This window comes from Anolis carolinensis, chromosome 6 (genome assembly GCF_035594765.1).
Source record: "Anolis carolinensis isolate JA03-04 chromosome 6, rAnoCar3.1.pri, whole genome shotgun sequence".
In the NCBI taxonomy this organism is placed as follows: Eukaryota; Metazoa; Chordata; class Lepidosauria; order Squamata; family Dactyloidae; genus Anolis; species Anolis carolinensis.
In genome coordinates, this window is record NC_085846.1 from 14404459 (window position 1) to 14432135 (window position 27677).

Sequence of the window (27677 nt, forward strand, 5' to 3'; positions counted from 1 at the left end):
TTATCCCCCAGTGCAGGAAAATCAAAGACAACATTTGGATTCCATGCTATTGCTTTTATTGCATAGTTTTTTGGAGTTTTTGATTTTTAAAAAAGTTTAAATGCTATCGTGTTGATAGGCAGCACAACAGGAGGCAGACAAAAGAAGGTTAACCAGTACAGCGTTTCAGACAGACATAAAGAGACAGCCTGAACAAGGCCTGCATTCAATTCCAGTCGTAATATGGCAAGGAAAAGGGGTCCAGAGCTGCAGGTCCCATTCCCCACAGAACGTGGCAAGTGGAGAGAAAGCAAAAGGAACATGGAACGGATACATTCGGAGAATCAAATGGGAGGCAGAGAAGGAGAGCTGACACCAGAATAAATAGACTTCATACACAAGGCTGGCAGTCTTCTTGACAGAGATGGAAAAGGAGGCTGTTTTGAATTGAAATGGGGAGGGAATGTTCTGGGAGTTGAAGACCAAAAAAAAAATCATTTTTCCAGAACAGATTAGAAAGCCCAGTTCTACACAGCAAAGTAAATAATAATTTATGGAGAATGTCATAAATTGAGGACAAGAAACAGAGAAGAAAGGGGAACAGATTATAGGGATGCATGAAGTTGGGACATATAATCCTATTATCCCTTTTTTTTATTGCTTTTTCAAAATGTCCCTATCTCTCTCTTCCTCTCACTTTCCCCCATTGTCCTTAATTGATGCAAACTGAGTTCAAAGTATGAAAGTAGTTTGTACTCCGGAAACTTAGTGATGAAGAAAGCAGGCAGTGTCTTTCCCTTCCCAAAAAAGCCAGGCAAAAGCAACCAGCTGCAGTCTCTTCTAGCTTATGTATACTTGCTCATTCATACATTTTGCCCGCTTGAAAACAGTCTGCCACTGCTTGGCTGTATATGTTCCACTTTTCATCTAGCAAAGGTTAGAGGACATGCACTTTTTGTTTCTACTCTGCCGGGATAGGTTTTGTATCTGCTTGCTTCCTGGCTTTAGAAAATAACCAAAAAATGCAATTCCATGAAATACTAATAAAAAACAGTGCTAAAGGCCATTTTAATCTACATGTTCCCAACAAATGCTAAAGCCAGTAAACAAAGATAAAGCAATAAACAGAAGCCCAATAATGTCTCTTTTTTATAAGAAAGCCACGCAGAATATATGAGCCTGTTCCCAAAAATGTATAATGAGAGGGCTTCCTGAAAGGAAGGCGAAATTGCATTTTTCAGATTTCAGAGGACTGATGTAAACCTCCATCTACAGCAAGTTATTTCTTTGTCTATACTACCTCTATCCTGTTAAGATAAAATTTCTTTATTGTTGTCTGCCTCAAAATGCCTTTAGAAACCTGCTCAATTTCTACTTCTCTATGAGGTATAGATGAAAACAAGACACAGCCATTTTATACTGGTGCCACTCCAGATGCAATCCCCAATCTCTATGATGGGAATGTAGTCGAAAAAAAGCTGGAAGAAAATGTCCTCCAGCCCATGGATATGTGGTTAAACCACCATCTCAGCCTGCACTTCCAGGAAGGTCTGAAACCAGTGCAACATTGGACCAATGATGCCCAAATGAAACAAGCAATCCAGATGGCAACCATGGTCAAGGCAGAACTACCACTCCTAAAACCCTCCGGAATTCGAGACTTTACGGGCAGTAATCCAAGAACAACTCTTTTCCAATTTCTGGAGGCAACAATATTAAAAATCATTTAGAGTTGCGAGAGGATCAGAACCTGGCTACTTGTCCTGGCGGGGAAATTTGTGGAGTTTTATAGCCCAAGGGCAGGCATGGGCAAACTTTGGCCTCCAGGTGTTTTGGACTTCAATTCCCAAAATTCCTAACAGCTGTTAGGCTGTTAGGAATTGTGGGAATTGAAGTCCAAAACATCTGGAGGGCCTAGGTTTGCCCATGCCTTCCCATGCCTGTCCTAGAGAATAACTTTTCTGAGCTCTGAACAAAACCCAGTTTTTCCTCCCAGCATCACGCAGCCTATGTCATCCCAGGACAACCAAACCCATTTCCATCTCAATGCCAAGCATTTCATCTAGAACTGTCTGAAGTCAAGAAGTCACCACAAATAATACTGACTTTTTTTGGGAATGGCAAATTAGAAAGTAATATGTTGGTAGACTTGAAGGCACATATATGCACAATAATTGCTAAGGGGGACGACAACACATGTTTTCTTCAAAAGTGACCTCACCACTGCTTCCTCCAAAACAAGAAGTACCACAACATTTCTTAAGAAGATGTAATGCATGAACCAACTGAGGTCCAAACATTCACAAACCCAGGTGGGTATGATTTCCAGGACCAAATGGCCAATTGCCAACCACAAAGCAAGTTCTCCATGGTTTAGAGCTTACAATTTTTAAAAATATGACAACTCCCAGAATCACCCAGCCAATATCGCCACTGACTGGAGGTGAGGATAGAGAAGAAAGGAAAAGGGTGTCAGGTTCTCAACATTTATTATTCAGATCCCATTCAACATTGGCCTCAGACCCTCATGCCTCATTGGCCCCCAAAGCCAACAAATCCCTCATGGTTAAAAAAAGACATGGCTTTTTAAAAAATGCAACCTGGAATTCTCAGCAAGCCAAAACATGCACCAGGTTCCGGGTTAAGACATCCAGCCCTGTGAGTCTGTCTCCTTCATTCTGACCTCAGCATTTGTACACAGCAAGGATGATCATTAGCAGCGGAGACAATGAGACTGAGAGGGTGGGAAAAGGAATGAGAGGAGAAAGAGATGAAGGAAGGGAAGAAGGAAGGGAGGGAAAGGCATATTTTCTCCACCTTCAACATCTCAGCAACATTCATTAGTAGGTCAGGGCAAGTCATCAGTATACAAGCAGATTTCTTGCATATGTATTAGGAACAAATTAAAGCAGCAGCTCTACAGGCTCCAGAATAAATTAAGAGCAGTACACAGCCCAGTAACTGCCTGCGTGTGCATTATGCATATATCTCCCTCCCTGCATATACAAAAACCCAAGCTGCACATGTTAACTGTTAGGCGAGGCGACATCTAGTATTGTGGTAGAATTGTGTGTGTGTTTTTAATTAAAATGTCATTTAAGGGTCTTTTAGGAGAGTGAGGGCAACTATTTAATACTGTTCATCAAAGAATTGCAAGTAAAAGCTCTGATCCAGAAAAGTAAACCCTGCTTCCCCTCTTGCTGGTATTCTGTCCTGCCAAGGCAGAAAATATTCCAAAAAGAACAGAACCGAGGTATAGTTTGTGGAGGAAGAATTCTGCTTCCTCCTCATTAAATTTTCCTTCAATCCACACATTTCTAATTTCATCTGAGCATTCAGAAATACAGCTTAGGCATTTGAAGAAAAGAGGACAGGCAAGGTTACAAAGGGATTGTAAACAAAAGTCATGCTATTGATGCTCTCGTCTTGACGGCTCTTTGGTCCCTTGTTGGGAAAGGGGAATGTCCTGTTCTCTCCTGGATCAGGGCTGTCATTTTGAGCAAGAGTTGACTGGATATCCCTGACAGTATTCTAAACCTAGTTTACTTGGCGACAGAAGAACGAGCATTAAAGCTACAGACCACAAAGGTTTAGGCTGCATAGCGCTGTTTGAAATATCTGTTGTTGGTTTTTCAAAGTGCAACAAGAAGCAAACGTAAGAGCAGCGATATTTTCTAACACACTGCCCATGAGGTAAGCCACAAATATATAGATATATATTAAAGTGAAAGGAATGAGAGATACTTGGGGCTGGGGCATGATTTCCACCTTCTACAAACCCAAAGAGGTGGCAAAACAGTATCTGGAAAGGCCAGCATTAGCAGAATTATACAATTTATGATTCTTCCAACCTAGGTCAATACCAGAACTTGTTATTTTTTAAAAATAAATTCAGAATATGATTCTTTAGGAAGATTTCAACCCACACACCCTACTTTGTGGACTCTATCCCTGAAAAAAATGAGCAACGAGGACAATCTGTTACTAGCTGCTTCTTGAGGGGAAAAAACAATTTATGAAAGTTGGGAAATAATCTAGAATTCAAACTCCCTCAGATATCCCAAGAAAACTTCTTTTTCAAAAGGAATGCTGTTGTAGACTCATGACATGTAAAATATTGTATTATAAGAAAGAGCTTCAGCTGTGTTACTTCCAAGCTCTGGTTTTAGACAGTGTAATATACTGAAGAGATATCCTTTCTCTCCCACAGATTGGAGTCTGCATTTTCTTTTGGACTATAATTCCCAGTCTCTTACACTGCATGGGAGATTCTGGGAGCAATAGTTCAAGCGTAGGGTTATCAAAGTGAAAACTGGAAAATGCTCCTACACTTTATAGATGTGTCTTTATAGATGTAGGAATTTCAACAAGTGTTCCTTGCTACCTGGGTGAAATCCTATACAATCATTCAAGGTATGACAACTCCCTCCAGTTTCCACTCTGGCAATCCTATTAAAAGTCAGTTGTTTTCCAAGCTCTGTCTGGATCTATGCCTTCTACTGCTATCAGCCCAAACACCTGCCATCCTTTTTTTCACACTATTCCCAGAAGCCAGAGAGACCAGCAATCCTTATGGCTGCATTTGCTAACCTCTCTTGCTTGAGCCGACCTCTGGGTAAAGGAAAGGATGGAAGCAGGATCCTTCGCTCTTTGTAGATAAAGCAAACATAAATAGTGAAGAGAATGACCCCAAACTAAGGGCCTTGTTACTCCACATTTACCTTCTCAAATGGCAGCAGCATAAACCCTCCCATGGAAATCCAGTGCATCCCAGATCCTTGCTATATTTATTTCTCTAGTCCTTAGAAAGAGGAATGCTTACAGTTAAGACTTCCACATTTGCAGGATTTACCTTTGCGGATTTGCTTTTTTATGGATTTATTTAATAGGGTCCCTTTTGGAATCTCTAGGTCCTCTAATGCGACTGTATGCTCAACTTCTGCTGGAGATTGACCACAGTGTTGTTCTGGAGGACCTAGAGATTCTTAGAAAGAAAATCTCTCTAGCAATCTCTATGTGTTCCAGAAGAACTCTGTGGTCAACTTCCTACAGATGTCAACCACTGAATCACAATGGAGGACCTTCATAGTTTTCCCATTTTCATGGGAATCCTGAACACCCAACCCCAGAGCAACATGGAGAGATAGCTGTAGTTTTCTACATATTGTTTGACTCCATCCCCTATGATCTGCCAACTATGACAAGGCAACCAGGGCTGAAGGGAATTAGAATTCAACAGTATCTGAGAGGCCACACATTCCTTAGTTGTGCCATCAGTGTCATACTAAGCTCTGCCCAACTCCAGGTGTCCCAACATCTTGTTATTGAGATATGTTTTGACTATAATTCCCATCATGACCCAGCCAGCAAGCCATTGGGGCAACTCAACCTACATCTCAAAGGCACCAAAAGGCCCACGTCTCAAAATAGCCTTTAAAATCCAATGCTCGTAAGGACACCTGAAGAGCCACCTTTGTTCTAAAGCAGTGGTTTCCAAATGATGGTATCCAAATGTTTTAGATTTCAGCGCCCAGGTCTTGGCCAGGTCAACTAGGACTTTTAGGAGCTGGTCTTCAAAACACATGGGAAGATCAACATTTGGGCATTGCTGTTCTAGAGGAAGTCAGCTGGCCACTGTTGACTGGTAGGTACTCGACTATGTTGGTCTGATCTACCATTATTATTTTAATTTTTCAGAAGAAACAAAATAACACCCCCCCCCTCCCCAAGAAACTGTGTGACACATCTAGACTAGCCAATTCACCAGATACGTCACTTTATAATCTGGACTTTTATAATATTGCTTTTTGGATAGTGGCTAAGCTGGCTGGGGGAATTCTGGGTTTTCATTGCCCAAGTAACTTTTCCAAGATCTGTTTCATAAAAGAGGTGTGGAAAGTTCTGCAAAGTGGGACATTTACCAAATTGATCTGCTGGTTTAGCATCTGTTAAAGAGAGACAGACAGTATGTATAGAGTAAACATCATTTCATATAGAGACACATGTTCTATTACAGTATTAGATCATTTTAATTGCTTTGTTAGCCCCCACATGGTGGGGAGGAAAAAAATAAAGATATCCCCCAAAATCAAACCCCTCCCAAAAGAAAAAAAAATCCAGTTACATTCATCCAGTGTGTTTCTAGAAAGCCAGATTAGAGGTCATTGATGTGACAGAGAAAGAAGGTTGATCCCACCTTTTTTTTAATGCATCTCCAGCTGGCTAAAACGAAGCCAGAACAGGATCAAGACAGAATGTTTCCTTCCTTCCCTAAAAAGTCACTGGTCACCACTCTATAGAAGAGAAGGCAGGACCAAATATAGGTCAAACAGGAAGGTGGAAAATGCGCAACATCGATTATTTTAGGGGCTTAAAAGGGAGGGGGAAAGAGAGAGAGTGGTAGTGTTTCAGAAGCTACTTCATATGTCCAGTTCTGAACTTCAGAGACTTTCTATTATTTATGTCAGTTTGAAGAACGGATAAACTTTGAAATGTTACTGTACTCCAACTCTCATCAAGGAGGACAGAAGTTGCAGCTCAGCAACATCTTAGGGAGGCGCACCCAGTTTTATAGGTGTACACAGAAGCATACACTTCTGAGTAAATAATTGGACTGGCAAGGATCAGCAAATGAAGCCTTGTGGTTCCCATCCTTTTGTCTTTGCCAAATGTGGCAAAATGTGAGGGTGTTGGCTTGGTCTTCCAAGGAAGTGGACCAAAAGATTTCTATTCACACAAAAGGGGTGTCTGGCTCAGCTTGAAGGCATAAGAGAAGGTAACTAGGGAACAATGGGAAGGGGGAAAAGATCATCACTGAAGGGACAAGGGCAATTAAAATTAGCCCCATGGACTGAAAGGCCCAGGAAAGGTCAGTGCTGCTCATGTGCAAACAGGTCCATATGACCATTCACCACCAAGTTTTGAAACAAGAATGACATTAGGGGAATGTCCCCCAAATCTGTCACCTATCTGGATGTGCGTCAGTAGGCTGGCAGGGGGTGATGGGAGTTGTATCTGGATAGGTGGCAGGTTTGAGAAGTGCCCATTCTGCCTGGAAATGATCTGGGGAACAGTCCAATGTGTCTGGAGGGCACCAGGCTGGGAATGTCAGCTTAGAAACTCTTTTAGTTTGTCCCATAGATTCTATAAGGGCTGGAGCTAAGCTGCTGGCAGTCCCTGGAGCAAGAGCCATGGAGAAGTTGGAAAAGTGGATTAAAAAGAACTTCTAAGCAGCATTTCCAAGAAACTAGGTCAGTGGGATGGCCAGAAGTGCTATTCCTTGTCAGAAAAAGGTAGTGTATGGAGGAATATCACCTTTCTATCCATCAAATTAACAAAAAAGGGAGCCCTAGGGTCAAATTGCTTATTTTTGATGGGAAATGTAGACCAGACCTGAAAAATTAGGCCAATGGGGTGGGGGAAAAGTCACCCTTCAAACCTTTGCATAACTAAGATAGCAGCAGAGGATCACAGGGGAGTGGCCATTGATGTTGGCTCACAGAGGGGATTTATGATGTTGCAATAGGTTTCCAGCAGATTGCCCACTAAGATTGGAGGAGGCCACTGCATTTTAGAAACCATTTTTCCTCTCCCCATACTCCCATTCCTCTGTCATTTTATACCCTTTCTTGAAACAAGGTCGGAGAAGAGTGAATGCATGTCACACCAGATCTGCTACATGTTCCTGCAAGGGGAGGTGGGCCTGGAACTGGCTCAGAACTTCGTAATCTTCACTGGGCTGATCCCTGTGATGAGGTTGGCCACCCCATGGTGGATTTGTCCCTGGATGGGGCCGTACTCCACCCTCTCACCATCCACAGTGATGATGCCCTTGTGGGTGAGGGGTTCGATGCGGAAGGCCCGAACGGGGATGTTGGTGACGTGGGGGCAGCCTTGCTCGAAGTGAGTGCCTTTCTCCATGGCCAAGAAGAGGCGGATCAGGGCTGCCCGGGAAATGCCTGCCTTGACGTAGGCCAGGTGAATGAGGCCGTCATTGAAGCAGGCAAAGGGAGCCGCAAACAGGTCAGCCCCCAGGTGAGTCTGGTAGATGGCCAACACCAGCACAAAATCATCCTCTACCGTCACCCAAGATTTGGGCACTGGCTGGTCAAGGGGAGCCAAGAAGTTGTCTGGGGGGCCACGCATTTGCCGGGTGGAAGAGGGCAAGGAGGTGGGGGCTGCCACCTCCTGGGCTCCCAGGCCGTCGGCTACCAGCTGCTCCGACAGGGTCTCAAAGCTGAAGGCGGAGGTAGGGAAGCCGGAAGAAGGAGGTGGAGAATTAGGCGAAGGGGCAGGCTCATCAGCAGACTCCAGCCCCCGGTAGCAGAAGGTGCGGCGCTCCTCACAGAGACCCATGTCAGAAACGGTGCGGTGGAGAGGCATCCTCTGGAAGGGGAGGCTCCCGTTGGCTGCCATTGTGATGCTGCGCAAAATAGGACGGTGGCCTGTGGAGTCTGGGGCGGGAAGGTACGAGAGGCGCCCCCGGTAGGTGTTCAGGGAGGCCAGACGGACCATGGTCCCCAAGGTGAAGCGGGCCGACCCCATGTGGCGGTACTTCTCACTCTCAATGTCCACGTCGGAGATGAAGCCCCAGGCCACGCTGAGGAAGGAGAAGGAGCGGGAGCCTGAGGAGGTGGTGATGGAGACCAGGTCCAGGGGGGATACTGCCCCGTGGCAAAGCAGGAGGGTGCAATTCGTCAACAGTTCCTGGCCCAAGGTCTGATCAAACCTGCCCGAGAGATAAAAGAAAGGCATCAGGGTTGTGGAAGCTCATAACTGGCTGTTCAAACAAGCTTTTGAGAATGCCTAGTCCTTAGTTGAGCTACGCAATTGTTATGCAGCCTAGCACTTCATCCCATGTCCTCTTCCTATGGTTACAGCTTTCCACTTATCCCATTCCCTGTCCGATTGTTTACAGCCTGGCCATGTTCACAGCTTACCGCCATTGGTTGATGAGCACTGTTTTAATTGAGTTTTAAATTGTTTTATATCCCAATATGTTTTATTCAATTGTATTTTCAATTGTGTTTTATTTTATGTTCTGTTTTTAGGCATTTAATGCCATGTGTAAGCTGCCCCAAGTCCCTTCAGGGAGATGGTGGCGGGATACAAGAATAAAGTTGTTGTTGTTGTTTTATTGACACAAAGACATAGTATTACACAGCAAACGAGATATATATGATGGATTTTGTATTATTATTATTACTACTACTCTGTCCCTCCTAGAGGGCATAGAGCGCTGCAGAGCCAGCCAAGCAGAGAGAACACACATTCTAGGACATTAAGTCTGCAACCACTTGCTCTATTCCACATCTAGTGGAAAATTAGGAGACATCAGAGAGACATCTGACTATGTCCTTGTAACCAGACATGAAATAATTACATCATCAACTAACATGATGTGTGAGTATGGGGCACAGCCAGATACTTCTGTTTTTCCCTGCTTTCCAGGGGGATTCTGGAAAATATAATTTAAAAAATAAGTCTTCTAAGCTCTGACACATAAACCCATGGTTACTGCAAAACAAGATGGATGATGCATGATAATGTGGTGCATTGGTCAGGCTGCTGGATTCGCAATGGTGCTCGCCTGACCATAAAACTCACTGAACTCTAACCCGTTTCACAGGATTTTTACAAAGGTGGGGTGAAATGGCAGGATACCTATTTAATAAATTATCTTAATGATGATGTATGATAGTTATCTTACCATATGCAGTGGACCAAAACAAAGTTGTTCAGGAGAATATGGCTATTGTACAGGCAAACAGGCAGTCTACTTTGAAGACACACACTTTAGCCTTGGAAACAATGAATTCTGGATATGTGCGTACTAGCCATCATTGTTAAGGAGTAACGCTATGCAAGCTCTAAACTACCATTGTGTACCAGAGCTCCATATAGTAATGGTGCAAGCCTTAACAGAATAGATTATTGATCCTCCTTATGCCTTGGGATTGCCACATGGGATACCACACTCTCACTTCCCAGAGAAAAAGAGATATCAAGCTTTTTAATACAGTATTACCCAGCATTAAAGTTAATTGCGGCAGCGACTGCATTTCCAGACCCACAGGGGAGAATCCCAAGGGGCATTTTTATGGCTTCTTCCCAGTCTGGACGCTCCATCAAACCATTAATGACCTGGAAGGAAAGAAGAAACAGGTAAATGTTCAATACTTGTAGACACTTATCTAAACTTGGAAAAGCCACATTTTGGGGTTGTGAGTCCCAGAACGTGCCAACTAGCATGGCCATGCTGGTTGGCAGATTTTGTTTGTGGCAGTCCAAATAGTAAGGTTTTCAAGCGCTGGTGAAGCAAAGGGAGGTTGAAGGAGCAGGGTGTAAAAATTAGTATTATTTTTAAAACTGAACCCTGAATTTATCCCCCAAAAGACTGAAAATGTGACAAATTACTTTTAAAAACTTCCATTATAGATCAAGTTTTAGTTGGTGTGTAGTAACTCACTCCAAGCCTTTCCAACATGGATTCGATGATCATGTGCCAAGGTTTGCCCTCTTGTTAGACAGATTGAGGCAACCACTTCCAACAAGAGATTGCCAGTTATACAATTCATTATCTCTGTATTTTTTCTTTAAAATACCAAAATTGGTGTGGGGAGTGGGGAAGAGCCAAATATTTGTGGGATTTTCTGCTCTATTCATTTTGTTTTGTTTTGTTCAGAGATGGGCAACTATGGAGGGATTGTTTCCCATAGGTAGTGACACACAAGAAGTGATGTCAGGGTACTTCCAGTTGCCATTTTCGGTTAGTTTCCAGCCCAATACATGTGTTGGGAGAGTGGAAAGGCCAAGGCATCACATTTACAGGCAAGTATTATAACATTTTCAGGAGGAAAATATGTTTAAACATGGGCGAAATGAAATAAAATAAAATTTCAGGTAGTGGATTCAGGGGACTGTGGAGAGTTGCCAAGGTTCTTCTGAAGGATTTCAAAGGTGGGGTTCAGGAGCTGCATGCAGTCCATAGAATGAACACTCCTCACTCCTGCTTTACCTACTATGTACCTTGTCTTTTGCAAGCATAGGATGCTACCACCTACTCAACTATCTTGGGCAAGCCCTCATTTGAACCCCCCCCCCACACACACACATTTTTGAATCCCATGTGACACACAAAGGTTCAGCTGGAGCCATGATTCTGAGAGGGGCATGAGTCTTGCATGCTCTAGTTCTAAGAGACCAGGCCAGAGGAAGTTAACCAGTGGCATCTGGAAGTGTATGGGACCATTGTTGACTGAATTTCTTAACCAGTACCTCATAAAGAAGTCCATCTCCTGAAATGGCTACAATGCCATCCCATTCAGCTAAACTGATGCTCTGTACCAGCTCCCGGGCATGGTTCTGCCTCTCTGGGGTAGAGAAAAAACAAAGAAAATTCAATGCAGTTGAACAGCAATGCAATACTTCTTGAACATCATTTCATGAAATTCTTACAACTGCCATCATTATCCTCATTCCTCAGATCATGAGGTAGAAAGACTGAAGTTGAGAGAAAGCTACTTTTGTCTCAGTATGTCTGGAAACTTCAATACACATGGGACTGCAGGATGCTAGATTTTGTTATAACCTCCACATCGTTTGGCACATTGTTTGGCAGTTCCTGTTCTCAAATATTATGGCTACATTTTCTGTTTGGGTTTCACCGAAAAACTGAGAATAGCTTAGTTGTTCCAAAGACCAATGTGGTCAAAGAGCCAACAACAATTAAGGAAGTCCATTCAGGAAGTCCCAGAATAAAAACACGAAAGCAACCCACTAAAACCAATTTCTTAATTCCTGACAAACTAGGATGTGGTTTGTTAAAGTCTGGCTTGTTTTGAGAGGCAAGCTTGCCTCTGTTAGTGTAAGTCATAATCTGAACCCATGCATTTTATTGGCTTAACAATTCTGGTTGGTTTAAAACAGGTTGCTGCTACATCTATATCCAGAACTATGGCTTTTCCCAGACTGTTTTTGTCCTGCCTGTGTTAAAACAGGACCTAACAAAAGGAGCAGAGGAGAAACAACCCAGGAATTGAGAAGTGAAGCCATGGTTAGATTAGTCATCTTCACTGCAGTTCTTCATTTACAAACAAAGCCATGGATAATTCAATGCCCAAGACATACTCCAGTGATGCCCACTTAAGGCCACCTTCCTTCTGTCACAGTCTTACCTGTTTGGATCAAGTTGAAGCTGACATCGGCCTCTGTAATCATGGGCAGGATGTGATTCTGGCACCACTGGAGGGCATTGCCTTTGCCGCCAAAGGGGTTTAGCAGAAGGAGCAAGCGACGAGGACGGGGCAGGAGGCTTCTGCTGATCTCTGTCAGGTGGGGAAAAGAAGCAAAGGAAGTAAAGAAGTGAGCAAAGAAGGCTGAAATCTCTGGAGCAGTCAGTAGCTGGATCTCCAGCTTGGTGCAAAACTGAATTACTTGCACAGCAAAGCTTGAAAACATTACTTCTTTTTGCATGACAATTTCCAGAACCCTGGGATTTATAGTCCATGAGTAATATGTTGGAGACACTTTTAACTCAATTTTCTGAGGTCCCCATTGATATGTGTCCCGTGTTACAGATTTGCACCAAAAGATTTGGCAAATCCTCCTCATCATGACACACACAAAGGGTCCATTTCTGAAGAGATTCCTTATGCAGCTTAAAGAGGCACCTGATCCCAGAAAGAAAGACATGCAAGCCATTGTGAGAGTTAATGAAGTTACAACTGATAGCTGTAACTTGTGGTAGACACTCCTGTCATTGCTGTGAGTTTTCCGGCTGTATAGCCATGTTCCAGAAACATTCCTTCCTGACATTTCACCTACGTCAATGTCAGGCATCCTCATAGGCCTGCCATAGATGTGGGCGAAACATCAGGAGATAATGCTTCTGGAACATGGCCATACAGCCCAGAAGACTCACAGCAACCCAGTGATTCTGGCCATGAAAGCCTTTGACAACACATTGAACTCCTTCTGTTGTGGGTTGTGAAAATGAGTTGAGAGCCCTTAAGGTAAAGGTAAAGGTTTACCCTGACGTTAAGTCCAGTCATGTCTGACTCTGGGGGTTGGTGCTCATCTCCATTTCTAAGCCAAAGAGCCGGCGTTGTCCGTAGACACCTCCAAGGTCATGTGGCCGGCATGACTGCATGGAGCACCGTTACCTTCCCGCCGGAGCGGTACCTATTGATCTACTCACATTGGCATGTTTTCGAACTGCTAGGTTGGCAGGAGCTGGAGCTAACAGCGGCCGCTTCCGCCGCTCCCAGGGCTTGAACCTGGGACTTTTCGGTCCACAAGTTCAGCAGCTCGGTGCTTTAACACACTTCACCACCGGGGCTCCCCGAAAGCCCTTACAGCACTTTAAATAAGAAAGGGGGAGGGAGCAAGCTCTCAACCAAAACATAAATAAATGAGACAACATAAAGAAATGATACATTATATAAAACGTGGGTGAATAGCATAAATAGGAATGGGAGGAAGTATCACCCCTTTCCATCTTTGTATAGATGCTTCAACTTCTTACCCAGAATATAGGGAAATTATATATACTGTATAAGACACAATTTCAGTTCCACCAACAGAAAAAAAAGCTTCTGATGCACCCTGTTTTAAGGGATGTTTATATTTGGGGGGAGGTGCATGAAAAGCTGAGAGGAAAGATGATAGCCATATTTAAATATTTAAAAGAATGTCTTATTGAGGAGGGGACAAGCTTGTTTTTTGCTGTCCTGGAGACAAGGACATGGAGCAGAGATTCAAGTGGCAGGAAAAAATATTTCACGTAAACATGAGGGAGAACATCTTGATGGTAAGAATTGTTCAGTGGAGTCTCCTCCTCTGGATGTTTTTAAGCAAAGGCTGAATGGCCATCTGTCAGGGGTGATTTGATTATGCTTTCCTGCATGGCAGGGGGTTGGACTGGATAGCCCTTGTGGTCTCTTCCAACTCTATGATACCATGATTCTATGAAATACAGTATGTGTATTTTACTAGATGCTGGATTCAGGTATCGGGGGTAACATTTCCAAGTTTAGATCATACTAACTATTGCAGAAGCAGGGGGTCTGTAGCCTTTCACGTACTGTTGGGAGTAATATTATCCCCTATAACCATGAGGACGAAAATAAATGGGAGTTAGAATCCATCAGTATCTATAAGGCCTCAGGTTCCTGAACCCTGAACCCTGGAGATAAACGTTCCCAAAAGTCACCCCCTTGCAAAGTCATCCCAAAACAGGGACAGGTTGCACCACAGGGCGATGACTGAGAATTTCCATGCCACAAGCTTCCTGCTGCTGGCATTTCATAGGAATGATAAAAAGATGCTCAGCACATCCTCCGCAAAGAAGGAAGGAATAGTCAGTATCAAGCAAAGAGGCCACAGCAAGAGGCTCCCAATAACGGATGGCTTGTGTTATAAACAACAACTCATTCTTAGTTCATCTGAATTCACATATGCCCTGGGACTTTAAATGGCTTTGCTCACGATTCAAAGAGTCCTGAAAGCTCTTTAGGGCAGCACCTTCAACAATACTAGCCCTAGATACTTTAATTAAATAGTTTTACCATTGAGAACATGATTGGATGGGCTACAGGGGAATAATTATTTCTTGCCTCCTTCATCCCAACTCTCATCCCTCCCCAATTCACAATACACTTTAAAAATACAATCTCAAATCTCTTTGAGTATCTTTTTCGCGATCCAAATTTTTGCTTGAACACTTGGAGGTTTAAATTTTCCATTGTTTTGACTCATATAACTGATGAACAGTTTCCATGTAATATCAAATTAGTCTTCTTTTATGTCTTCTTTTGCTTCTCTTATCTGATACGTTTGCTGATAGGGCTACCACCTATATTTTGTTTAATCAAATCCTTACTGATCAATTATTTATCCCCCCACCCCAGCCAGTTTTGACTATTTCTAGCCTCACTAAAATAGGCAATGCAAAGCCTTTGATACATCTTTGATAATGAACAATCTGAAGTATCTATTTGACAAATCTTTGCTTGAGAATGAGAACAAAGGTTACTAGGGAATGATGCTAGGAGTGGCACCATCCCTAGCATTTCATTTATTTACTTACTTTTGTTTCATTACTTTTGTGCTTTTTTTTCACTCTAACCCATTACAGTTGTCATGAAGTACCATTAAAGACACACCCACGCAGAAGAGGCTGGGATATAATCACTCATTTATAAACAAACACAAACTTCATGCAAGAATGGGTGGTGTAGTGCTCCCTGCTTTGGATTTCTATTGTAATTCAGACAGAAACTGCATGTTGAGCAGAACTGTGCATAGTTTAATGCAATATGTACCAGCTGGTTTTTATGGGAGCTAGAAACTTGCCATTCATGTTTAGGACCGAACTCTCTTAATTGTAATTAATAGAAACACCAATTAGTGAGGTATTTATTGTATCATCTGATACTTAGGCTTGTGTAACTTGGAAAACATACATGGTGTATTATTTAATTATATCTAACCTCCTCTTGCCAAAGCTTCCTCTTTTTTCTCAGGTTCTGTTTCCTAATTGTGGTATGATCACAATTATGGATACCCCTCATATTAAATTGTAATTAACGGAAGGGTGTAATAGCATGCACCAATTATTGGGGCACTACCATCCAAGGTTTAGACCAGCGGTTCCTAAACTGTGTTCTGTAGAACTCTACAGTTCCATGAAAAATCCTTAAAATCTTTTTTTAAGTTTGTGCCCGAGTATGAAGATCTTATTGAAATTCAATGTACCTCTACTTTAAAAACAAAATTTGAACCTGTGCCACTGAATGACTATTAGGAGGACTGATAGACATATACCTGTCAGTAGCCTGAAAGGCTATCAGAACAATACTCCCTTTCATGTCCATCTATTGATGGAAATCAGGCTTTTTTAGTTTCTGCTTACACCAAAAACAATTTAGGAGGAAGTTGGATGCTGCCCCAGATTCAGCTGCTGGGTAATTTCAAAACTATTTTAAGTACAAAAATTGAACGATTTCATTTATCGCTTTAGGCATGAAACTGGCATGTTGTTGTACAAAAATAAAGGTTTGTGGTTTTATTTAAAATGTTTTCGCTTTATTTCCAAACCTACTACATTATACAAAACACTCAGGCATTAGGAGTAGATGAAAGAAGAAAGAACTTTGTGGGTTCCTTGGGAAAATCAGGGACAGAGTTAGGATTCCACGGGGATGAGACAGTCTTCTGAACCAAAAAGTTTGGGAACCGCTAGTTTAGACTCATTTAACTTGGAAAATATACAGTGTTCATTATTTAATTACATCTGACCTCTCCTTACTAATCCTTTTTTTCTCAGGTTCTGTTTCCAAAATCGTAGTATGGTCACAATCCTAGACATTTCTCATACTAAACTATAATTAACCGATGGGCGTAATTGTGTGACTAATTACTGAGGCACTCACTGTACCATCCAATGTTTACTTTAGACTCACGGAACTTGGACAACTGTACATGACTTCATTACATCTGACTGCCTCTTGCCAAAACGTCCTCTGTTTTGTCTTTCCAAAGTTATAGTATGATCACCATCCTATAGATCGTGGAGGTAGCAAAGCTCTGGCCCCTTCTACATAGCCATATAAAATCCAAATTATGTGTTTTGAACTGGATTATATGGCAGTTTAGACTCATCTAATCCAGTTCAAAGCAGATAATGTGGATTATCTGCTTTGATAATCTGAATTATATGGCAGTGTCTCACAGTTGTGCCGGTTGAGATTGTAAGGATTGCAAGACTGCTATTATATGTTGAGGTCCTTACCAAAGGGAAAAGTCCAAGCAAAGGCTTGTTGTTGTAATAAAAACAGATTTGTGGAAGAATTAGTGATTACCACAGCAGATGGGGCATATCATCTTTTACATATACCTTCTTCGCTTATGATCTCTGCATGTAGTAAAGCAGCTTGATAGAGAAATAGTTTTCTGTGGTCTGACAGAGGTGGATTATTCCCTTCCCCCATAGCGGTGAATATTCAGAAAAATATACATATCAATTTCGGGAATTAGAAGAACCCCCAGAGTCCCTACTATCCATGAACATGTGAGTGGAGGAAATATAGGAATCTTCAAAAAGGAACTTTCAAAACAAAACTTTCAAACTTTCAAAACAAAAAGGGTTAGTGTCCTGGCTTTCCACTATAAATTGCTGAAGGCAGTTATTGGTTTTTTAATTTGCAGACCCATGAATACTGCATAAAGCTAACACAACAGTCTGTTAAAACAGTTGCCAATAAAAATAATGTACAAGGAGGAGGAAACACTTCAAATAATATAGCCATTAAGCATCTAGCCAAAATAAAATGCCTGCCTAAACAAATAATTATTCAGCAGGTGGTGAAACAATAACACAACAGGACACAAATCTGAAGACCCCAAGGCAAGAAGAGATGCTCCACTGCTTGGCTCTCCTACACAATGTCCTCATATATGTACAGTAAAGCAAAATTGGAGAAGTCTGTTCTTTACCCCATAGGTGAGTGAACCTTTTCAGCCCAGAGGACAAATTCTAATTTGAGAAGCATGTTGAAAGGCCACATAATTTTTACCTTGGCCATTCTCCTACCAAAGTGCAGCTGAAATTTGTGTGCGCCTACTCAGGAGGAAGCCCCAATGCAACAGCTTCCAAGGCTGTACAACAGAGCCCTGATCCACACAAAAGCTTTCTGGGCTCAAGTTGATGGAGACTGTCCACCAATCATCCCTGGATCCCTTTCCAATTGTGCAGTTATAACAGCGTGATTCCACTTTAACTGCCATGGCCATATTTCATGGAATCATGGTTTTTAAAAACAATTCCAGCATTAGAGCTGTCTGGATTAGAATTGTAAATACAGTACCTTTCTCTAAACTACAAATCCCAGGATTACAAGTAGAATTCAAGTGGAATAAAGTGCTGTAATTACTGTGGAGCAACCAGATGAAATGAGAAAGGGGATACAAAATCACCTTCCGTGTCTGTCACTTTCCATCAGGCTTCCAGAACCTATGTTGGATTATATTTCCCATCCTCCCCAGCAGCACAGCTATCAGCAAAGGCTGGCTTATGGTACCTTTCCTCACAACCTGATTCCAGCACCAGAAGTGAGCCAAACACTGCTCAAAGCAAAACAAAATGGTGTAACTTAGAGACGTGTCTTTCCTTGTGCGGTTTTTAAGAATCAGAAAAAAGCACATACAAAGCAGCCAACTTTACAAACCAAATGGGACAGGAATGCCAACAAGACACACATCGATGCTACAATATTCACTCCTTTGGCTCTGAAAGTTACACTGAAGAAATCCCATCCGGGGTAAATCTGGGCAACTATCTAGGATTATGCAGATCTGGTTCCATCTTCTCCATGTCTCCTCTTGAATCAGAATGGTCTGCATTGCAATCTGGGACACTGCTGAAAGAAGCTACAGTAAGCATATCACTCCTGGGGTTGTTATCATGCAGGGCAGAGGTAAAATCCAGGCCAGGTTAATTGCACCCTAATTAAGGGTTTGAAGGCAAACTATGCGTTGATGTCTCTAGGGCTGCCAGCCAAGACTGAAGCAAGGCAGAAAACTGTCCTGCCCATGTCACAATATATAGGACAAGTAGTTTGTAAAAAAGCAAATTAGTTCTACGGTTTCCAAGAATGCCACTGGGCATCCTGTTTGGAAAGCAGGGTGAAAAATAACATTTTCAAACTGTGTAGGACCCAAGTTATTTTGATATCCAATAAATAAGTAAGCCCACTTGTATCTGGCTTGCATATATGTACTGAATCTTCATAGTGTGGGCCTGGGGAATGTATATAGCCTGTGGCCCACACTTACGCTGCTACTGGGTTTGATAGTATCTCACCAGGATTGACTGCCCCTCCTTCATCTTCCTTCTTTTCTTGCCCTATGCCAGGGGTGCCAAACTCATTTTAATTGAGGGCCACATCAGTTTTAGGGTTGCCTTCAAAGAGCTGTTGAATCCATGGATTTTTAGTTTTTACCCAGTTTGGGTCCCCAGGGTGACAATTCCCATCACTTTTTAGTATCCACCAAAGCGAATGGGAATAATGGAAATTGCAACCCAACAGTATTTGTGGCAAAGGCTAAAAGACGTTTTAAAGTCAGACATCATATGCCACAAGCTTTGTATCTAAATTAAAACCCCACTGTCCTGACTAAACATAAAAGAACTGCAGCCTTCCAGATGTTACTGTATCACACTGTCTAATGATGACGAATACAGGAGCTGTAGTCCAGCATCTGAATGGCCACATAAAATGACATGGTGAGCCTTGAGTTTGACATGTGCCTAGAGCCTAAATAGATGCCTTGTCCATCTCAGCCTCCCTTTCTTGGGCCTTGAGAAATCTGCTCCTAAATAATGGTAGAAAGATGGTAGAAAAAGTTGCTGGCCTTGAACCACAGTTTGAGAAATGTATCTTTTCTACCTCATGCAGGCCAAGGGATTCTGGGAATTGTAGTGTAAAGGGTAACCTTTCCAAGTTCTTAACCTACCCAAAGCAAAGGGTAAGAAGGGCCCACCATAACTAAAGGTCATGCTGACCTGGGGATTCAGATGCTGAAGTTTCAAAAAGTAACTTTTACAATCTCTACACCTGATCCATCTAACCCGTTATGTAATGATGCAGAGAGAACTATTTGAAGTGCAGGTCTTCTTCAGTCCAGTCTCTATAGCAACATCCACTTGGAGAGTCCACAACCGCAGGCATGTATTCTGATTCATTTATCGATATAGGCAGCCCCCGAGTTATAAACATCTGATTTACAAGCGACTCATAGTTAAGAACAGGGTAAGACAACAAGTGACAAATCTATCCCTAGGAAGGGAAATTCACTTCTGGAAGGGTTATCATGGGCAAAAGGTGTTTCCACTGAAGATTTATCACCAAACCTTGTTTCCACAACATGCAGTTCTTTCAAAATCCCATGATCACAGGGACATAAAATGAGGTGAAATCTTCTGAACAGGGGCATAGTCAGCAAAACAAACACCACATGGGGTATTAACCCTTCCCTATGCTAGCCAAAGCAAAAATATCTATTTTTGGTTGGAGTAACACTTTAAAATGTATCTGTTCTGATTTCATATCTACCAGAAACAGGGTCTTTTGCAAAACTAATGGGTCCTTCTCACTTAAAACCAATCCACCCCAAATGTTTAGTATCACAGCATGGGTACCTCAATATAATGCAGTATTTTGGGGAAAATCCATTCCCTTTAGAAGCCATTGTAGGAATTTCAGCTAAACCCTGAGAGAATAGGGCAGTCAAAGAGGGTGGTAGTGGCTGATAACATCATCACCTCCATTTATCAAAAAGTCCCCTGGTTTCAGTCTTATGAAAAAATAGTTGCACTACACCAGTGCTTCTAAGGAAATTTGCAGGCTCTTTAGAAGTCTTTTCAATGGAGCGGATGAAAGCAGAATGATCTGTGTATAATATATGACTCAGCATGGAAGTGAATATCAGTTTCCTTGCACACATGTTTGGGGAAAAGTAGGAGTTATGTAGTTATAGAGAAATTTAGATGTGACAGCAGTTTCAAACACAAAAGCCCAATACATTCTACCTTTGGTCCTTCAAATGAATTTCCAGCCTAAAATTCTCATCAGTCCAAACCAACAAGGCAAGAAACTGGGCGCGGGGGGCACATCTCCAAAGCGCCTGTGGGACTAAGGCCACTTCTTTACTGCCATATAAAATCTAGATTATCTGCTTTGATAATCTGGATTATATGGCAGTGTAAAAGGGGGCTCAGATTCTCCATCTATGATCTAAATATTTTGCAACTCATGCATATATATTGTGCAATCCCATATAAAAGGGCTGGGGAATGGAATGTTTGAACAGACCTGCTCTTTAAAAAATACCTGTCAAAGTAGAGCTAAACCAGGGACAGTTATCCGTAATCTATTATGTTTTGTTAGGAAGATCACCTAACAAAAGCCTGATGCAAAAATGAAATATAAGAGAACTATTCCTCATGTACTAGATTCTTCAGATTCAATTTTTTGTTGGTACAATCCACACAGAGCTAGATCTACAATTAATTCTACAAGATTGACCCCAAAGAATTATTTAAAATCCCCTTAATTTTTAGTCACTTGCCACATGTAAATGTGTTTTAGAACACAGATGAATTCCATCCATTAGGGACAAAGAACATGTCTTAGCTAACATTCTAATTTTGGATTTCTTGCCCCAGACAAAAGGGTGAAATCTGCACTGTTGAATTAATGCATTTTGACTCCACTTTAATTGCTATGCCAATGGAGTTGTAGGCTAACGAACTCTTTTGCCTTCACCAAACTATAACTCACATGGCGCCATAGTATTGAGCCATGGCAGTTACAGTGGAGTCAAACTGCATTAATTCGACAGTGTAGATGCACCCAAAGATGTCCCAGGTTCTATCACTTGAAAACCATGATGCAGAAATGTGGAAATGGTTTGTATTCATTACCAGTAGATTAGCTCCACTCTAGAGGAAGACTGGAATTTTCACTAGAGTCAGAAAACACAAGGCAAGGCATACATCAAACCTTAACTCTCTACTTACTGTACTACAACTGTTTTCAATGGCATCAGCTTTTACTCTAAAACGGATTCATCTCCTTGAAGAGGGCAAGGTATGAATTTAATAAATATATATATACCATCCCATACAAAAATATTTTCCTTTAAAAGTTGCTCGATATGGGCTTCATGTCCCTGGTATAATTTAAGATCAAAGTAGCACTGACGCAACTGGGTTGGTCCTACTCTGAAATAACTGTGTCAGAAATCTGTGCCAATCTACCAAGACTCACCCCACACATCTGTATGAAGATCCAGATCTGACTCATTCCTATATCTTTTTAATTGTAATGGTTACATTATTATCCCACATAACTAGAAGGAATAAACAAGGGCAAGGTTATATAAACAGTGGGTTCTCAAGTATCAGCTGTGGCTTGGTTCCAGGACTCCACATAAGTAGTGAAAACCATAGAAAGATACTCAAATCATATTAAATACAAAAGCATAGTAAAATATTTGGCTTTTACAAAGCCACTGCACTCCATCTCCCATGAGTCACATTTAGGGATGAATGGGAGTTGAAATCCAACAACAGCTGGAAGATCATGGCTTCCACTTCCATGTATTGAGAGCTTGTGGGTATGTGAAGACTAATTTCCCACATCAACATGTCAATTGTTCAGAATAAATGGAGAGAAATTAGCGGGCAAGTGTTATGAGGACTAGAACTCAGTTTCCCTCTCCACCCATACACTTTAATTAAAGGGGAACTTTTCTAAGGAATGCACACTCAGGTCTTAGTAAAACGTTTCACAGGGGGCAATCAATCAGCTAGGCATTTAGACATTAGAAAACAATGTGCAATACAAGGAAGTGAAGAAAAACCTGCTTTTCTTAAGTCCAAAGGTCCCTGAAGGCATGTTTATAGGGCACTGGAAATTGCTAAGAGGCAAACCGCTTTGAACAAGTACAGGTCAGCTAAGTTGGCACTGTCTTTCAGCTTTAAATTTCCTTATAGAATGTCAGCACTAAAGCATTATAGTTTCACATACTGGAACTTTGGAGCTCCCTGCCCAGGGAAGCCAGAATGGCCCCCTCCCTGTTGTCCTTTCGGCGGCAGGCTAAAACCTTTTTAGTCAGGCAGGTTTTTAAAGATGAAGGTTTTTAAGATCAAGTCAGGAGGTGCTGTGGTTTTAACTTGAATACACATAGAATATGCTGAATTGTTTCTAAATGTGAATTTTAATACTGCTTATATTTAATTCTGTTTTAATGTTTGTATATTTGTATATTTTAAATTGTGTATTAATGCTTTTCTGTTAAGCTGTTTTGAGTCCCCTTCAGGAGGGAAATAATAATAATAATAATAATACAACAATAATTTAATTGCCATGTCTCAGTGCTATGCTTTGGGAGTCATAGTTTGGTAAGGTACTAGCACTCTTTTGCAGAGAAGACTAAATATCTTGTCAAACTACAGCTTTCATGAGTCTACAGTACTGAGCCATGGCAGTTAAAGTGGTGTCAAACTGCACTAATTCTACAATGTAGACGCACTCCAAGTCAAATACGTACATGTAATGAACACCCAGGGCAAATATACAAGCACACAGTGTATATAAAATGAATAAATCCAGGTAATGATTTCAAATCTACACAGGATGAGAAAATAAGGTACTGTTTTGATATCTTTATACATTTTCTAAAGGCTTATGTTTGACAAAACCTAGGAAGGGAGACCAAGTTCTATGCTTTAGGGACCCTTTCACACAGCCATATAACCTAGAATATCAAGGCAGATAATCCACAATATCTGCTTTGAACTGGATTATCTGAGTCCAGACTGCCATATAATACAGATCAATGTGGATTTTATACAGCTGTGTGGAAGAGGCCTACATCATCCCCATTCTTCATACTGGTGTCCTACTCTCTATCATCCACAGTGATGTCCCCAAGTGCACCCACAGAATGGATGGCCTTTCAGCAGTTCATGACTAACAAGAGCACAGCACATTTATTCCTATGTTCCCCAGCATTCGATATCCTTTGCTGATACTTTCCCTGAAATTGGAGATGATTTACAACCACCCTGTCTAATAAAATTTGATAGCCTCATCTTCCACAAACATATCCAGTTCCTTTCTAAAATCCCCCAATGTGGTAGGCATTACTACATGAAGAAGTTAAAAAGCTTGGATCTCATTACAGATCCATGTAGGGTTCTATTGCTCACATCCTTCCATTGTAAGGGCTGTCTGTTTATTTTTATTATCTAATTCCTGTTCTTTAACCTTTATCTTCATGGGGACTTTTCACAAAACTGTTCTGATGTAGACCTTTATCAAAAGCTTTTGGACATCAAAATAAATAATCTCTATGGGATCAACTCTATCCAAATGGGGAGAACATGGACAAGAATTACAGTAAATACGTTTCTAGATGATGTTGGGCTTCAATTTCCGTAGCCCTAGAAGGCACAGTTAATGTTGAGGAATGCTGGAAACTGCAGTACAGCTACATGTGGGGGACACAATTCCCACCCTGGTGTAGAATTCCCCATCAATGATCTAGAGCAGTTTCTCTCAAACTGTGCTCCACCAGATGTTTTGGACTTCATCTCTCACAATTCCTAACAGCTGGTAAACTGGCTGGGATTTCTGGAAGCTGAAGTCCAAAACATCTGGAGGAGCACAGTTTGAGAAATATTGATCTAGGGACACAAATAGTTCCTTCAAAGGGACGCTAAGGAGCTTATTTCAGAGCAGGCCTGTACCAAATGGTCTTAGGGACACCTGACACATCAGTACTTTAAAGCCAATAGTGGCAGCTGAACCAGGACACAAAGAGTATTAGGAAACTGCCACCTTAACCATTTATGAGTTCAGCACCATCATTCTTCTACCTTTGTGCTGAAAAAAATAATATTTTGTCCTTGAAAATGCACGATAAGCTGGATCATTTCCTAAATATCTTATTTAATGAGTTCGTAGAAAGGCATTCTCATAAAACCAGCACTCCAACAAAGTCTACCCAGGGTGTAGTAGGACATACTGGGTTAGGCAAGAGAATGCCAGAAGGCAATATGCTTTAGAGAGATAACAGAGATCAGTTGGGGCAAGAGATTGGGTTAAGGGCCAAAGAGATAAATGAGATTTGTCATTAAAAAAAAAAAAGATTGGAAGGCAGCATGCAACAGGGCACAGTAGGCGGCTGCTTCGCAAAATCACAAAGCAGAGAACTTTATATATATACACACACACACACACACACATACAGTATCTTGTTTAAATAGTCTCCCTATGGGTATATCTACAGTATAGAATTAATGCAATTAGACACCACTTCAACTGCCATGGTTCCATGCAATTAAATCCTGAGAGATGTAGTTTTACTAAGTCTTTGGCCTCCTCTGCGAAAGAGTGCTGGGGCCCTACCCAACTACAGATCCCAGGATTCCATTAAATTAAACTATGGCAAGTAAAGTGATATCAAATTGCATCAACTCTTCAGTATGGATGCACCTTACATGTTATACCATCAGGAAAAGGGCTGACTTTAAACTCTTTCCCTGAAGTTCTAACTGTCCACAAGCATAGTTTTTATTAATGTCATGAAGCCCTGGAGCAACAGACTTTAGGAATGCTTCGCTGTCCCTAAACAGTCAGGGCTCACGGGGTTTCAGAGCAATTCTACCCTGCCCATTTAATGCAGTTTCAAATCAGTATTGAAAAAAAGTGGTTTCACTGTGAAGGTGAAATTCTGGAACCAGTTTTGAGGTCTGGCTGGTGATGACACAAAACTACAGAGCACTGATGCCTATTAAGGGATTCCCTTCGCATGCTTTTGTGAGCATTTGTTGTCTGGCCGTTGTGGTTGGAAGCTAGCTTTGAACTGCATCAAATGGTCAGTGTAGATGGGACCTAACAAAGAGTTATCCAGGAAGCACCCCTCTTACCTGTTTCACTTGAGACAGAAATCCCCAGCACCAGGCACTTGATTGCAGCTGCCCATTTCTCCGCGATGTGGAGGTTATCCTCATAGCGGTCAGAGCTGTCCACCTGAAAGGTCTTCGCCACGCGTTGCCGGGCCCGGCCAGAGCCCACCGCCACCTTCTTTTTCTTCAGGGGATAAGAGTAGACACAGAAGAAGGCCGAGCTGTTTGCCACGGTGTGGCTGCGCATGGTGTGGCATCCCACCACATCTACCAGTCGCACCACAGTCCGGTGGTCTGTGTCTGGCTTGGGCACCAGGCGCTGGATGTGCAACTCCGTCCGTGTGAGGCTCAGGGCATAACGCGTCCCTTTGGGAGGATAGGCCCCAAATTCCCCGTGGAGGAGTGTCTCGGAGCCTTCCCCACATGCCCCCAGAAGTAAGTTCATCTCGCCTCGGAGCCCCAGCTTTGCGGTTTGCTTTCCACTTGCTTACAAAGCCTGGCAAAGAGCCGGTTTCTAAAACCTAACTGTTTCCCCTTTCACCCTCTTCCCCCAGAACACCGGATTTGAAGAACAGGATTTAAGATCTTTTCACTTCCACATAGTTTTCTTAATCTTCTGAAAGGCCGGCAGGTCACTTTAACCGAGAGAACTTCTTCCAAAGCACAAAGTTCTCAACTGTTTCCCAGAGTCTCCCTTCATCGAACACGAATCTCTGTATTGCTAGGTTCAAATGCAAAAATACACAGCTTTCCCCCCACCTGCACCTTTCCTTTTTCACAAAAAAAAGAACAGTACAGTATCTATCAAGATCAGGCCAAAGGAATGAACACTGACCTGTCTGAGCGAGACTATACAGATTAGGAACAAGAGAAAGGAAAGGAGGGGAGATAAAAGCCAACACAGATCAAATATGTTGAAAATGCCTCACAAACCGGCGCTTCCTGAGATGCAGAGCTCGATAATCTGGTATTTTAATCAGCATAATCTCACCTTCGGGCAAGGAGTTTAGACATTTACCAAGGAAGTTGTACGGATTATATGTTTTCCATCAGAACAGATGACTCACAGAAGAAGTAATCCCTCCCACCTTTTCTAGGCATTTTTTTTGTCCTGAAATGTAGGAGTCAGGGAAACAAAAACAAACAAGTTCACCAAGGGGACAAAAATGCGGAGGAAGGAGGTGATGCTGGTGAAAGTGTGGAACTATTATTTGGGATCTGGCACGCATCGAGGACACAGATCCTATACACCAGTCATCCAAATAAACCAAATTCTAACATACTCTGGCAGCTTCATTCAACATTACTGCCAGGCTTCAAATGCATTTAGGGTTTTAGGTTTCGTCCCAATTTCTCATCAGCATACAAAACATCACTATTTCTTTAAAGGATAGGGTAAGTATTCTTAAATAATGTTCATATCAGGCTCATAAAAGAAATTTAGAGGAATTGAGAAGGCTTTTCGGAATTATGTTAATATTTAATTCATATTTTTTTAGTGAGGGCTAAATCCCCTCCAAAAGAAATGACCTCACACCCCTTAAAATAGGTAAAGATGGGGAGGACTTTTAAAATTATTCTAAAATGTAATGCAATTTCAGAGTGATCAGAAGCAATGCCCGCAAAAAGAAAGGACCCAACTTAACACACACAAACCCTCCCCAAAATCAGGCACATTCATCCAAATAGCAGGAAACCTCATAGAACTGCTTACAATCTCTGAGATGGAAAAGGAGAGAGGTAAAAAAGAATTCGCAGGTCCTATGACTCTCTATGACATCTCCACACTTGGAAACCCGGCAATCTCTTGCATCTCTCCTTCCTTTTCTACCCCATGCCTTCGCTCCTCCTTCCCTCCCGTTGCTTTTCTCTTCTATCCCAGCTCCACAATCTCCCTGTCCCTCTCTCAAGCTAATCCAGGAAGTGTTCTATTTTTCTACCTGGGGAGGAAAGTGAAGGAATCAAAAGGGGCGGGGTCAGGTCCCTCTTAGCCAATCGGACAGCGGCAAACTTCAAGGCTCTGCCAATCAGCAATGTCCTTCCCTTCCCACCACAGAGACAAAGGCTGGGCATTGGCGGCAAAGACGACCATGTTTGGTGAGGGCAAAGATGAGGAGGAGCAAGCTATGCGGCCATTTTATTTAAGGGCACAAGAAGGCGAAAGCTTCCCCACTGATTTTAACAATATTATTATAGCCTTAACTAAGTCTATTCTGATGCA

The 27677-nt window shown here is 42.0% G+C and overlaps 1 protein-coding gene across 1 annotated transcript; it reads right to left on the bottom strand.

The window, feature by feature from the left end:
- Positions 1-39: 39 nt before the first annotated feature.
- Positions 40-27472, bottom strand: sphk2 (sphingosine kinase 2). The gene is made up of 5 exons (XM_008117195.3): positions 25478-27472; positions 12156-12305; positions 11257-11351; positions 10007-10122; positions 40-8707 (listed from the first exon to the last, which is right to left on the bottom strand). Exons 1-5 carry the CDS (start codon positions 25899-25901, stop codon positions 7693-7695), a joined length of 1800 nt encoding a protein of 599 aa, XP_008115402.1. The 5' UTR covers positions 25902-27472; the 3' UTR covers positions 40-7692.
- Between the last annotated feature and the right edge of the window lie 205 nt (positions 27473-27677).